This window comes from Sturnira hondurensis, unplaced genomic scaffold (assembly GCF_014824575.4).
Source record: "Sturnira hondurensis isolate 20B ecotype Veracruz unplaced genomic scaffold, ASM1482457v3 Scaffold0022017, whole genome shotgun sequence".
In the NCBI taxonomy this organism is placed as follows: Eukaryota; Metazoa; Chordata; class Mammalia; order Chiroptera; family Phyllostomidae; genus Sturnira; species Sturnira hondurensis.
In genome coordinates, this window is record NW_028094648.1 from 4,729,879 (window position 1) to 4,743,449 (window position 13,571).

Here is a 13,571-nt window from a genome sequence, read left to right on the forward strand (position 1 = left end):
AAAAGCTTAAAGTTTTAGCCCTGGCTGGCATAGCTCAGTGGATTGAGCGCGGGCTTGCGAACCAAAGGATCGAGGTTCAATTCCCAGTCAGGGCACATGCCTGGGTTGCAGGCCAGCTCCCAGAGGGGTATGCACAAGAGGCAACCATACATGGATATTTCTCTCCCTTTCTCCTTCCCTCCCTCTCTAAATATAAACAAATAAAAATCTTTTTTTAAAAAAGCTTAAAGTTTTAAAAAATTAATTTAAAAACTAACTAAAGCTACAAAACAGTACTTTAAGTTTTTAGAGTATTAATTACTTCTTTAAAGATGTAGAAACAATCCCAGTATGATAAATTTGACACAGTAGGTTATATTTTTAAATTGCAAAGCTTATTCTATTGCAGTAATTCAAATTACAGAAGTGAGGTATCACTTACAGTTAATAGTTGGATGGATTTAAAAATCAAATCTAGGAGAAACTAATATAGAAAGCAATATAATTATATTGAGAAAGCTTCAAAGATAATTATGATTTTTCATCCTTTATGACTGATTATAATCTGGAATTCTGTGAAAACTAATGTAATAAAAACAAAGAGGTATAAAGCAAATTCAACATCTATTACAGTAATAAGAAAAATTAAAGACAAAAGAAGGAGAAATGGCTTATATATCTACCAGGAGGAAATAGTTTAGTAAACTGATACATCAGTATGATGAAATATAATGCAATAAGTAAAAAGACTTCATAAGGAAGACTTCATAACTTGGGAAAATCTTTGTTGTTATAACAATGATAAAAATTTAATGTGGACATTGATGACAGCCATGTAAATACACCTGATAAAAGGCTGACAATAACAGACAAAATAGACAAAAATAGTTCTTTATAATGGGAAAGATTTTTGTTATATCCTGATAGTTGGTTATCCTTCTTTTTAAAAAGGTAAAATATCACGGTTCAATTCCCAGTCAGGGCACAGGCCTGGGTTGCAGGCCAGTTCCCAGCAGGGGGCACACGAGAGGCAACCATATGTTGATATTTCTCTCCCTCTCTCCTTCCCTTCCCCTCTAAAGATAAATAAAAATCTTTGAAAAAAAAAAAAAGAAGGTAAAATAAGAGGTGGGCAAAGGGGCCATTTAAGTGTTACAAGAGAAAATGGAGATGGGCTTAGAAAAATAAAGCTGTTACATGATGAAAAATCGGAGAACAGAGGAAAGATCCTTGTTGGTAGGTGACGGAAGGGAACAGTGGGAAGCTCTGTAACAGGAATGCTCCTTTATCAGCAGCTGACATTTTGAAATTCTTGTCCCGGACACTTGGGAAATCTAGAGCAGGGCTATTCAAGTAGGGTTCTTTAGTAATGAATGAATTCTAAGAGTAGTTTTGACTGAATGTTGGAGGTCTGTATGTATACCACATGATTTTTCAGGATTCCTTTTCGTCTACCATTCAACAACAGAAATTTTGTAGTTTGCTTTATTTCCCATTATGTTGTTATTAAATATTCTGTAAAAATGGCTTTATGTTACATTTGTCAGTGACAGCGTTTTGTGTAATTATTTTAACAGTGAGTGTGTGAAATGGTGTCTTTCCCAGGTACATATTCGAGTAGCTTCACCACCAATTAGATATCCATGCTTCATGGGAATCAACATCCCAACAAAAGAAGAGCTTATTGCCAATAAACCAGAATTTGAGCAGCTTGCTGAATATCTTGGTGGGTATTAAAGTTTCTGTAAACTTTGTTTTCAGTCTTTACACTTTTTGAATAAAAAAGTGTTAAATCTTTGTTAAAAGTAGATGCTATCTATGTTGAGCAGATATTGAACATTACTCTGAATAGTGAGGGTGCCTGGTGTACAACACACCACAGTTAGGTGCTGTGTTAGAGAGCTGGGTCAAGGTGAGGTCAAAGACAAAGGATGAAAGGCTTTTCAGGCAGAGGAAACTGCATGAGTATATCCGTTACAGTCTCCCAAAGGTCAGATCCTAAGAAAAACAAAAATGACTTCACCACCGATTCTAGTAGAATAATTTGGCTGTGGATACAAATAAAGTGAAGCACTTATGTCGGCTTATCTTTAATAATGAGGTCAGAAGACTTGGAGAGCTAGGTTATCCTGCGTAAGACATTTGCCTTTTAAATTTAGGTGAAATATAAACTATTTCAGTGGCACACAGATGTTCAGCCAGTGTTCTTTTGACTGGTTATGCTTATGCCACGCCAGTTAGATATTTTGAACATCACCCAGTTGCTACATTGTGAGCACTCACCGTTCTAGGAACGGATCTATATTATTGTAATAACACATTGTCACCAAACTCTACAGTGAGGCAGTGTTTTCCTTATCTTAGAGATAAAAAATAGACTTAGGAAGAGAACCCAGATTTTCTTGACTTCAAAATCTGGTTTTTTAACCATGAAAATTATTCCTGAAGCCTTGCGAATCCATTCTAGACTTAAAGCATTTGCTGCTTAAATTCCAATTTAAAATTTAAGAAAATAATAAAAGCCTCAAGATTCATTGATTTCTCTCCTACACACTAATTTTTTAATTTATTTTAATTTTTTAATTTATGTGTTTAAGAGAGAGGTAAAGGAGAAATTTTTAACTTGGCTTAAGCTTCTCTTTAACTTTTATTTTTAACTCATTTTTTTGGAATGAGACCTATAGTCTTATTTTTTCTTTACAATTTTGAGAAAGGGAGGGAGGGAGGGGGAGGGAGAGAAAGAACCATTGATTTGGTGTTCCACTTATTTACAGCTTCATTGATTGAATCACTTTGTGATAATGCCCTGACCAGGGATCGAACTCCCAACCTTGGTATATCAACCTTGGTGTATTGGTTCAATGCTCTAACCACCTGAGCTACCCGGCCAGGATCAGGTCTTCTGTTCCAAGAGAAGTCTCACATCCTTTTCCTTTTTCCCCTATAGGTGCAAATAGTGTTGTGTATCTGTCAGTAGAAGGACTGGTTTCATCTGTACAAGAAGGGATAACATTTAAAAAACAGAAAGTGAAAAAGCAAGATATTATGATTCAGGAAAATGGGAATGGTGTGGAATGCTTTGAAAAGAATGGTCATTGTACAGCTTGTCTCACTGGAAAATACCCTGTGGAGTTGGATTGGTAGCTAGTAGCAGGGGATACGATGATTCAAGATGTGAAGTTGCTCAAGAAGTTTAGAGTGGTTCCATCCTATTCATTAGTGTTGCCCAGTTGGTCAATGGAAATACCACAAGGTTATGTTCACCTTTGTAAGTTTTGAGATCTTTTTTTCCCTGAAAAGGGTACCAAAGTGCTTTGCTTTCTTAATAAACCTAAATATTTTGGTGTTATCTAGGAACTTGGATTATCTTTTTAGTTTTATTTTAGTAGTTTAGTACTTTGAGGTTATCCATTATAAGATCGTCAATAGTAATATAAAGGTTGGGTAAATTTTCGATTTTAGAGGGGATTGCCACATACTATATACCTTACCACAAATTCTTATAGAATTTTGTGGAATGTTTCTTAGGTGTTATTGAAATTCAGTTATGGAATATTTTCATAATTGAACCTTGCTAGTTTCATATAATACAACAATATTGGCTTTTTTTTTTTACACAGGCAACAGCTAGCCATTTCGCCTGGTCAGAAAAGGCAGGTGGTAGGTGGCATTTGCCAGGTCCATGATTTAAAGAGTTAGCAAGCAGTTAGAATGAGATGATGTGATACAAACAAGACATGTTAACATTTCTTGCAAATTTCAAGTCTATTTTACCCCAAATGTGTCAAATCTGTAGAGTTCTGATTGGAAGTATGACTCTGGCTTTCCTGTCTAACTTCAGACAAATCTTTTTTTAATGCCTCACTTTTCCCAGACATGTGCAATGAGGTACTTACCGTTACTAAATTAAATTTATAGGAATTGGAATATGTCATACTCTTGGTGGTTAGGGCCATCATGTCACACCTGTGTGTTTTAGGATAGTGTGTGGTTATTACCTTTTGTAATGTTTGCTATTAGTCTGCCATTAAGATTTCATTATGACGAAGGGACAAACAGTTTAGCGGTGCTTCACCCACCTGCCTTTGAGATGCCCTAACAATGATTATAAAAATATGTCTGTGGAATGTTTCCCTGCATTTGACTAGGACGTGTGAATTACACTACTTAGTGTTCCAACAGTACAAAGCCCAGAAAACAACCCAGTACATTTGGAGTAAAAAATAAAATTTTAAATTCTAAAAAACCTTTCAGTTTTACTTGATCGATCATTTGCAAGCATGAGGTCTGTCCAGAAAAAGTCCAGCCATTGTTAATATGAGAACAATTTGTGTAAACTGGCAGCCAGAGAATGGGCTAGAATGCATGTGCGTGAACAACTGTACTAGTCAGTGGGGGTGCCAGACACCCTTAAGTGAGCATGTGTACAGTGTGGCCATCACATTCAAAATGACTGAGTGAGTAGAGTAACAAATCTGCATCAGATTTTGCATTAAGCTCGAACACTTCTCTGCAGAAACTATTTGGATGATTCAGAAGGTCTTTGGGAATAATGCAATGAGAGCAGTGCAAATAAAAGTGTGGCACAGATGCTTCAAAGATGGTCAAGAATCTTTTGGAAGTGGCCCATGTTTTGGAAGGCCTGTAACAAGCAGAACATCTGAGAATGTCGAGTGTGTACAGACTACAATCAATAAGGTGCTTACTTTGAAGGCAACCGAGGCTTTGTTGTGCTCTGTACAATGTTGCTTGTAATTGTATCTTCCTCAGTACATGTCTTACCACGTGGCTGGATACCTTCTGGACAGACCTCATACACCTACATATATATACACATACATATCATTGCAGTTAAATGATCAAGTTTGAAATACTGTAGGGACCAATTTTATTTAAGGATCAAGGAGACAGCTACTTTTTTGGAGTTAGTGTACCCATCTAATTTCAGACATCAACTTACCACTTTTTTCTGCTTAGTTTTATTGAGACTAACAGATTTAAGCTTTTGAAGTTTTTTTCTTGCACTATCTAAAGATTTAAAATTTGACAGCTTTCCCCCAATTACTGTTTTTGTAAGATCTTTAAAACATTACAGTGTTTTCTGTGTTATTGTTACCATAATTTGATGTATATAGTTTCCAAGCCCATTTGCAAATTTAATATTTATTAATAACTGAAACCTTTTGTCTTCATTTGGTATGTAGTCTCAAATGTTGTATTCTGGTAGGCCAAGATAAACTCCTGACAGCCCTTTAAGCCCAAGTGCATCCAGGCAGCAGTCGGTCAGGTAACCTTGTGGCAGTGACACAAGCGAACTGGCATTTCAGTAAAGCCCTGGGACACTTGAGTATATAGCCTCTTGTCTCAACTGTATTTCTCACAATGGTCTGGAGGAGGCAAGACTTATGGGTCAGTTTTGAACAGCCTTACTTACATTTGATTTTTAAAAACAAGAGACTCAGGGAGAGTACTAAACCAAAATCACTTATCTGACTTTTCTGTTTTCCATAGTTTTTGTTTTATTGAATTGCTTTTATAATGGAATATGATACTGTGACAGTTTGATAATTCTTCAAATTTTTCCATTGTGGCCTTTTATTTCACAAGTTTCTGAAGTCTGAATTACAATTTTTTAACCAACTTAATCTAAAAGGATTAACTGCTTTAAATTTATACATGTAGAATATTGTAAACCAGAGAAGATGAAAAATGCGTTTTCACAGGATCTATATTGTTGTATGTGAAACTAAGCCTACTTTTTTGTGACTTCATTGTGATGTGTTGGTGACAAATATATGTAATTAAGTACGTTTAAAGGTGTGCGTGTGCTTTTTTTAAAAAAAAAATAGTGACTTTTAGTGAATTACAGTAAGCAGTGTGGTGACAGTCATGTCACATCCAGGCTCCACACTTGACACCAGCTAGTCAGGTCTTATTTCTCTGATCTAGGCCCTTAATAAACGGGCCACTTCTTAGGGAACACTGCTGGCTGAGTGGGAGGGACAAAGAAAGTAAAGCGCTATGATTGTGGTGAGTTCTGTGGAAACACGAGTGGGAACAGGGTGTGTCACAGAGGCTTATGTTTGCAAAATGTGTGTGTGTGTGCATACGCGTTGGGGGAATATTTTTTAAATCAAGTGGAATATCCTTCAGTCCTAAAAAGAAATGTGCTATCACCCATGAAAAGACTTGGAGGAAACTTAGATGTGTATTACTGACTAAAAGCTGCCAAGCAGAGAAGGCTACACACTATATGATTCCAACTATATGATGTTCTGGAAAAGGTGAAACTATGGAAACAATAAAAAGACCAGTGACTGTCAGGAGCTAGGGGACAGAGAAGGGTGACTAGACAGAGCACAAAATTTTGACCACAGTGAAACTACTACATTGACCCTTGAGCAGCTGCAGTTTGAACTCCACTGTTATTTTTTCAATGAATACAGTAAAAGTATTTTATGACTTTCTTAACTTTCTCTCTAGCTTATTTTAAGAATACAGCACATGTAACATACAAAATATATGTTAATAAACATTGGTAAGGCTTTGGGTCAACAGTAGGCTATTAGTAAGGTTTTTGGGGGAGTCCAAAGTTAATGTGGATTTTCAACTGGGGGGTGGTGCCCCTAAACTCAGTGTTATTCAAGGACCGATGGTCACTGTACATTTATCCAAGCCCACAGAATCTGCAACACCAAGAGTAAATGCCAGTGTAAACTGTGGCCTTTGGGTGATACTAGTGCATCTGCCTTTAAATACTTTGTTTTAATCAGTATGCTTTAAATAGTTAACTTGTATTATTTCTTACTGTACCTGTTTTAGACATCTCTTTCTCCTCCCCTGGAATTTAGCAAAATCTGCTTTAACAAGTAGGCTTCAACTATTCAATCATTTTAATGTTATTGCCTCAGAAAAGCTTGTTCTAGAAGGGGTGTCCAGCCCGCAGCCCAGGATGGCTATGAATGCGGCCCAACACAAAATCGTAAAACATTAAAACAGGTATTTTTGTGATTACATGTTACCATGTATTTAATGTGTGGCCCAGAGATGCCAAAAGTTTGGACAGCCTTGCTAGACCGTCACTTGAGTCTATAATGCCCTTTTCCTTTGGATTTCAAATATAGGCATACCTCAGAGATACTGAAGGTTCGGTGCCAGACCACCAACTATAGGGAGTATCACAATAAAGTGAATTACAACTTTTTTTTTGCTGGTGGAGGGTCATGCCTTTAATTTGAAAAAAACCAAAACAAAAAAAAAACCCAGAACGCCTGTGAAGTGCAATTAAAAAAATGAGGTGTGCCTGTAGAGCTTAGTCGACTCTGAGGAAAACTGTCTTCACGTTTCTTGAAAAGGTTAAAATGAAAATCCGGGACTCAGAAAAAGCTGGATGTTTCTTAGAAAGACATTTTAAACTGCAGCATACAGTGTAAATTTATGTTTCTGTGTGCAGAAATTCTCCTCAGAGGTTGAGAAGCTGTGGGATGGCAGGAGCCAGTGCTTTAACCTTCTGGAAAGTACTCGCAGGATTTACGGCAACACTGAACTCCCTGCAGTGTGACAATGAAAAATGACAGCACAGAAGAGACCCGCACGGGCCCTTGTACTGTTCCTCAGTCACTGAATTTGCTGTATTGAAAGTTACATTTCCTGTCACTACCAACATACCGATGGATATGTTACATGTGGTGGTTAATTTTACATGTCAACTTGGCTAGTTTATGGTGCCCAGGTGTTGGTTCAAACACCAATCTAAATGTTTTGAAGGTACTTTTTGGATGAGATGAACGTTTAAATCAGTAGACTTGAGTAAAGTAATCTTCATAATTAATGAAGGGTAGGCCTCATTACTGGGTGAGCCTCATCCAGTCAGTTCGAAGGCCTCATGAACGGAGAGGTTTCCTGAAGAAGAAACAGTTCTCCAAATTGCAACACAGAAACCCCACCAGAGCTGCCAACCTGCTGCCAACCTGCGGCAGCTACAGATTTCAGACTTGCCAGCCTTCACAATAGTGTGAGCCAGTTTCTTAAAACCAATATATACATACGAACACACGCATATACATACTGTATTGCTTCTTTTTCTCTAAAGAACCCTAATAGGCTTATTTTCTTGGAAATGGCATGACCTCCCTCATCCCTTTATTCTTTTTATTAGCTGCCCACTAATTCTCTGCTTTCAAGTGGGCAGTAGTCCTTCAAATGAGGACTCTAGATCCTCACCGTTTGGTCCAAAGGCGCTCTCCTGATTTATCAGAACAGAGCCACTCTGGTTGCTCAGAGCTGTGCAAGTTCCCAGGGATGGGAAAGCCTCAGTTCTGTTGATTGGAATAGGGCCTCGGGAACCCGAGAGCTGGTTCGGATGGCAGAAACGGTGTGGGCAGGCAGTCCAGCGTGGAGTCAGGCTGTCCAGCACCGGGTTTTCAATGAAGTGCAGTTTGCGTGGGAGGCCCCTGTGCAGAAATGGCCACTAAACTCTGCTTTTTAATCTCTTGTATGTTTTTAATTTGAGCCCAGTTAGCTCCCCAAAACCCTTCTTAGTCCTTTTTTCTCCTTTAGTTCTTCACAATTTCTCCCTTTCGTTCAGAATCTGTCAACAGACAGCACTGATGACAGATCAGGTCATTGTCTGCTTGCCACCTGCTCTGGTCCCATCTAGTCCCTAGGTGGGACTCCTCAGTGGCAGGGCAGTAGCCAGTAGAGCAGCTAGAGCCATTTGCTCTCAGGGACCTGCAAACTCCAAAATTCAGTCTCTTACAAAAGCAGCTAAAACAACTTCGGAGAGGTTAGAGAACAACAAAGGCGCCCTGGCCGGTGTGGCTCAGTAGGCTGCAGCGTCATCCCGTGGACTAGAGGCTCATGGGGTTGATTCCCAGTCAGGGCACATGCTTGGGCTGCTGATTTGATCCTTGGTCAGAGTGCATGCAAGAAGCAACCAGTCAATGTTTCTTAAATCAGTGTCTCTCCCGGCTCCACTGTCTTTGTCTCCTTCCTCTTCAAAACAATGAAAAGAAATGTCCTCAGGTGAGGATAAAGACAACAACCAAAACAACAGAGGCATTTAATTTGTTAAGAAAAACCATGGGTAATTGACACAAGGTATTTGGCGTCAGGAGTAAAGATTCCTGCCATCCTGAATTCCACACGTGCAAGGCTCACAGTGGCTTGTTGGATCATTTCCTATCCTTCGTGTAACCATTACTTGAGTTTCTGTAAGTTTTCAACATTTGGTTACACGGGGCATCAATAGCATGATAATGAAATATATTGAACAGATCAGAATAACAATAAGTGAAACCGTTTGCAACTCAGGCCTTAAAATAGCTCCAAGCCCAGTTGGGAACCAGCTGAAAATGTCACAAAATTTAAATCTTAACCAGTCATTGACACTAGCGGTTAAACTGTAATGCTTCCTCAAGGGTTTTGGTTTTTAATTCCACCTGGGAAGTGTTTATCCAGATACAGCAGGAGGTGCCGGCTATGGCTCAAACTCCTCCCTGTGCTGCAAGCACATACTCTAGGGTTACTGTTGAGGACTACTCACTCATTCACAGGCATTTAAAGATGTCTGCTGGGCTCAAATGACTCTGGCAGTTGAGCAAACAATTTGGTTGATGGTCCTTCTTAGGTTTCACATTAGATCTAATTAAGCAGTGTCTAGGCCAGGTGAAAACACAGTTCTGTGAAAGCGGTTACCCTCACCTGGAAAACCTGCCAGCAAGTCACATTTCACAGAAAAGCCATAAGCGTTGCCCCCAGAAACAGAGGGATCCTTATCAGGGCAGTACTCTATAGATAAGGCCCTCTTTTTTCCCCTGATAAGAGCTTGGCTGTTGTGGTTTCAAGGATGTAAAAGAGAATATCAATTGACCCAATGCCCAAAGCTGGTTTACATCCAGACAGACAAAAATAGAACCTCTGGGGGTACAAAGGGTGGCCCGCAAGAGTGCTCATTCTAGGGATTTGTTAACAGGAAGGGAGGTGAAAACATTTTCCAACCAGGGCTCGGCTCAGTGTGGTTTGAATGTTCCTCTAGGAGTTCTTCTCAGTATGCCTGTACATCGTGGGGTGAACGTTTAGGTTCTTGACAGTGTGGGCTCTTTCTGCTCTCAATAGCCTTAGGGTTGTTTCACAGCAATCACAACTGAAACAGGTGCAACCATATTTAAGATACATGTAGTAATATAATAAGGGTTGGCTAGTGATCAAGTCAACTGTGGGAGATGGTGGGTTCCCACTTGGGGAGAGTGTGGCCAATGTGGAATGCGGGTTTAGATAGACACGAAAGCTGGAACTCCCTCTTGCAATTTAACCTGGTAAGTTTCAGAAGGAGGAGGTTTAATTGTTACCGAACAAGAGTGGGGGGGGGGGTGCAATACTTGGCCCACCGAGGGATGCCAAAAACTGCTACAGAAAACAGGGACCCTCCCAAGGACGATACGCTAATACCTATAGGGCTCTTCTGTCCACCGCCAATTGGAAAGACATCTCTCAATGCCAGAGATTTGTGAAAAGGAAACAAAATGTTTATTTAATGCTATTCAGGCCTAATGCCTTCCTTAAAATATTAAAGTCTTCAACGGTATACACCTACACACACACACACACACAGCGCTCCCTTCTCCCACTGTCCCAGCTCCAGGTACTGTAAATCAGGAAAAGAGCACACGTCCGTTTTTCAGGTCGCTGGCACGTGAGCTGTGTCGCCTGCCTGTCCAGGCAGATCTCCAATTAATCCAAAGTCATGCGGCACCTTTCACCGGCAAGAGTTCTTTGTACCAAGTTCTAGTCAAAGTCTCTCCTGCTTTCCAGGCCACTCGGCCAAAGGGAGCACGCCAAAGCCGCGTGGGCCTCTTCTACCAAAGCCACACTCCACCAAAAGTGCGCGTCTTTCTTCTTCACCTGGCCGCAGGGATCTCCATTCTGGCAAAGCTGCGTGGTCTTCCCTTTTACCTGGCCAAGAGGGGGTCTGCACTCTGCTGAAACCGCGTGGCTCTCCCTCCTAATGGCTACAGCGGTCTACATCTTTCCAAAACAGGGTGGCTCTCCCCCTCACCTGGCCAAGAGGGGATCCTCACTCTGCTAAAGCCACATGCCTCTCTCGCAGGCACTGTCTCAGAGAAGCAGCCATCAAATCCCAATTCCAGCCTGGGTAGCAGCCACTCCCTTCTACCTGGCCCAAACTTGGCCACAGCTATTTAACATATCTATGAAACCAGTTAAAGGTTATAGATATGTTAAATGACCATTCCAGAGGTTAGCTGCAAAACTGTTGCTATGCAAAACAGCTCTCAATGGCCCTGCTTCATTCATCCCTTCCCCCAACTGACACCTTGGAGGGGGTGGTGAGGACATCTTAATATTTCCTCCAATATTCCTGTACATTTTGAGTTCTAGACACCATTCCAAATCTTTTCTGGGCCCCCCCTTGGCTGCACCCTGTATCATAATGAAATCAACGGTAAGGTTAGGGACAGCTGAGAAATTGCTAACAAATGACTACGGGTCATCAGTTTTACTAGAGGTGGAAACTGGCATTGGATGACAATCCAGAAAGCATCGTATAATATACATCTATGCCCAAGGTTTGCCATTTTGTTTGCTAGCTACAAAGCTAAAGAGCCATGGACTAATGGCACATTCTTAATTAAACCCACATCCTTAAGCTACTTTTTATTTACTAAATACAAATTCTGAATCATCTGCACTTTAAAAGCAATAGGGTCAGTTTAGGTTATTTCTCCAATTTGTATAAGAAGTTTTTTGTGTTAAGCCAACTGAATGAGGCCCTTTCACAATCTAAATTTGAATTTACAGATCAATTTTTGGCAGTATCATCCAGCCATAGGAACGTACATTATCCATAACATAGACACACATAAAGACACAAAGCACAATATACAAAACCCCAAAGAAAAGTAATGGATCCAAAAGTAAAGAGAATGACCCCCAACTGACTTAAAAGCAGCCAGTTTTCCTGGGGGGAAGCTTGAGCGTCAGATGGCTGCTGCCCAACTAGAGACAAAGACTGGGAAGGGAAAGTAGGCAGGGCAGTGGGCAAGGCGGGGGCTGGAAAGTGAGGGGTGTTCTGAGTCACATGCCCAAGGGTAAAGGGAAAGTTATCCAGTGGTCCCACTTTTGTTCCAGTTTCACAAGTGCCAGCTTCCCTTTTAATTTAGCAAATAGTGACTGATTAGCATGTGAAAATTTAGATCATGGGTTACCCTTTTTGCACTCTTCCTTATGGGTGGCATTCCTCTCACCCCTGAATGCCCTTTAGTATGAGCATCCTCATAAACCTTAATGGACAAGGCCTAGTCTTAACCTGGAGGCACCAAACATGAGGGAGGAAAGCCTTCCCTCAAGGACACCTTCGCTGGTGCCAAGTACAAATGAAGGATACCGCTTCTAAGCACAAAACTCAAATCGTAAGAAGGGGCTCCCGGAGTCCAAACATATGAACCAAGGTCACCAAATAATGGTCCCCTATCTAATCTGAATGAAGTCTCTGAGACCTCAGTCACAAGTACGGGAAATCTAGGATTTGAAGAGACTTACCTGAGACCCTCAAGTGCCTCTGGGGAGCACAGGGGATTGCTCAGGCTTCTGACAAGTTGGTCTCAGGATGGCATCAGGAGATCCGAGGGTCACTTCAGAGTCCCACAGCGGGCTCCAAGGAATGTCAACTGATGGTCATTTGCCAACAAGAATTCCCAATTTGGGTTTGGGGTACCATAAAGAAGGAAACTCTTCAATACAAACAGCCAAACAGCAGGGTCGGACTGTGAAAACAGCACAGGCATGGAACAAACACTAAGGTTAGGCAGCCCTGGAGCGAGGCCGCTTTCAGGGCCAGACAGCTTCAGTGTCCAGCTCCACCCAGGAACCTCCAGCCCAGCACTGCCGGCCCAGAAAGAGAGCAGCAATCAAGTCTTTCACGGAAAGTAATCTCCGTAACTTGCACTGGAGCAGGTTTATATAGACGCTAGTCCACAGACCAGGTCCCTGATTGGTCCATTGTCTTGCAAATGAGGACTCAAAAGCCTCATGGTTTGATTGGTCCAAAGGCACTGTCCTGGTTGGTCAGAATAGCGTCACCTGTTAAGAGCTGGGCAGCTCATTGGAAGGGAAAGCCTCATTCCTATTGATTGAAGTGGGACTCTAGGAAATGGAAAGCTGGCTCAAGTGGCAGAAACCCAGTGCAGGCAGGCAGTTAGTTTAGTGTCAGGCACCAGTACAGCACAGAGATTTCTCCAAGAGGTTTACGTGAGAGGCCCCTGTGCAGAAATGCCTGCTAGGTTCTGCTTTTCTTTTCTTTAAATTTGAGCCCAGTTGGCTACCAGGAGCCCTTCTTAATCCTCAGGGTTCACAGTATCCATTTCCAAGTATAGAAACAAAGATAAGTTACACCAGAGAGACCCTTCCCACTCCCACCCCTGACCTCTCTCCTCCAAAAACATGATAGTTTAAATGACTTGTGTTTTGGAGAAGGTCTTATGGGCAGGTTAGACCTTAGGTTTCTGCTACAGTTCCTTACCAGCAACACCTAGGGACAACAGAACACCCTGTGCGTTTTTCATGTATTGCTATCC

At 41.0% G+C, this 13,571-nt stretch overlaps 1 protein-coding gene across 3 annotated transcripts in view; it reads left to right on the plus strand.

Annotated features, from left to right (window-relative positions):
* The window catches only part of PPAT (phosphoribosyl pyrophosphate amidotransferase), a 32,596-nt gene extending 29,268 nt beyond the window's left edge, over positions 1-3,328 (plus strand). For all 3 annotated transcript variants that reach the window (XM_037034062.1, XM_037034063.1, XM_037034065.1), the window contains 2 exons: positions 1,585-1,705; positions 2,927-3,328. In XM_037034062.1, coding sequence (XP_036889957.1) covers positions 1,585-1,705; positions 2,927-3,123 — 318 coding nt within the window. In that variant the 3' untranslated portion in view covers positions 3,124-3,328. The remainder of the gene's footprint in view (positions 1-1,584; positions 1,706-2,926) is intronic.
* Positions 3,329-13,571: the final 10,243 nt, after the last annotated feature.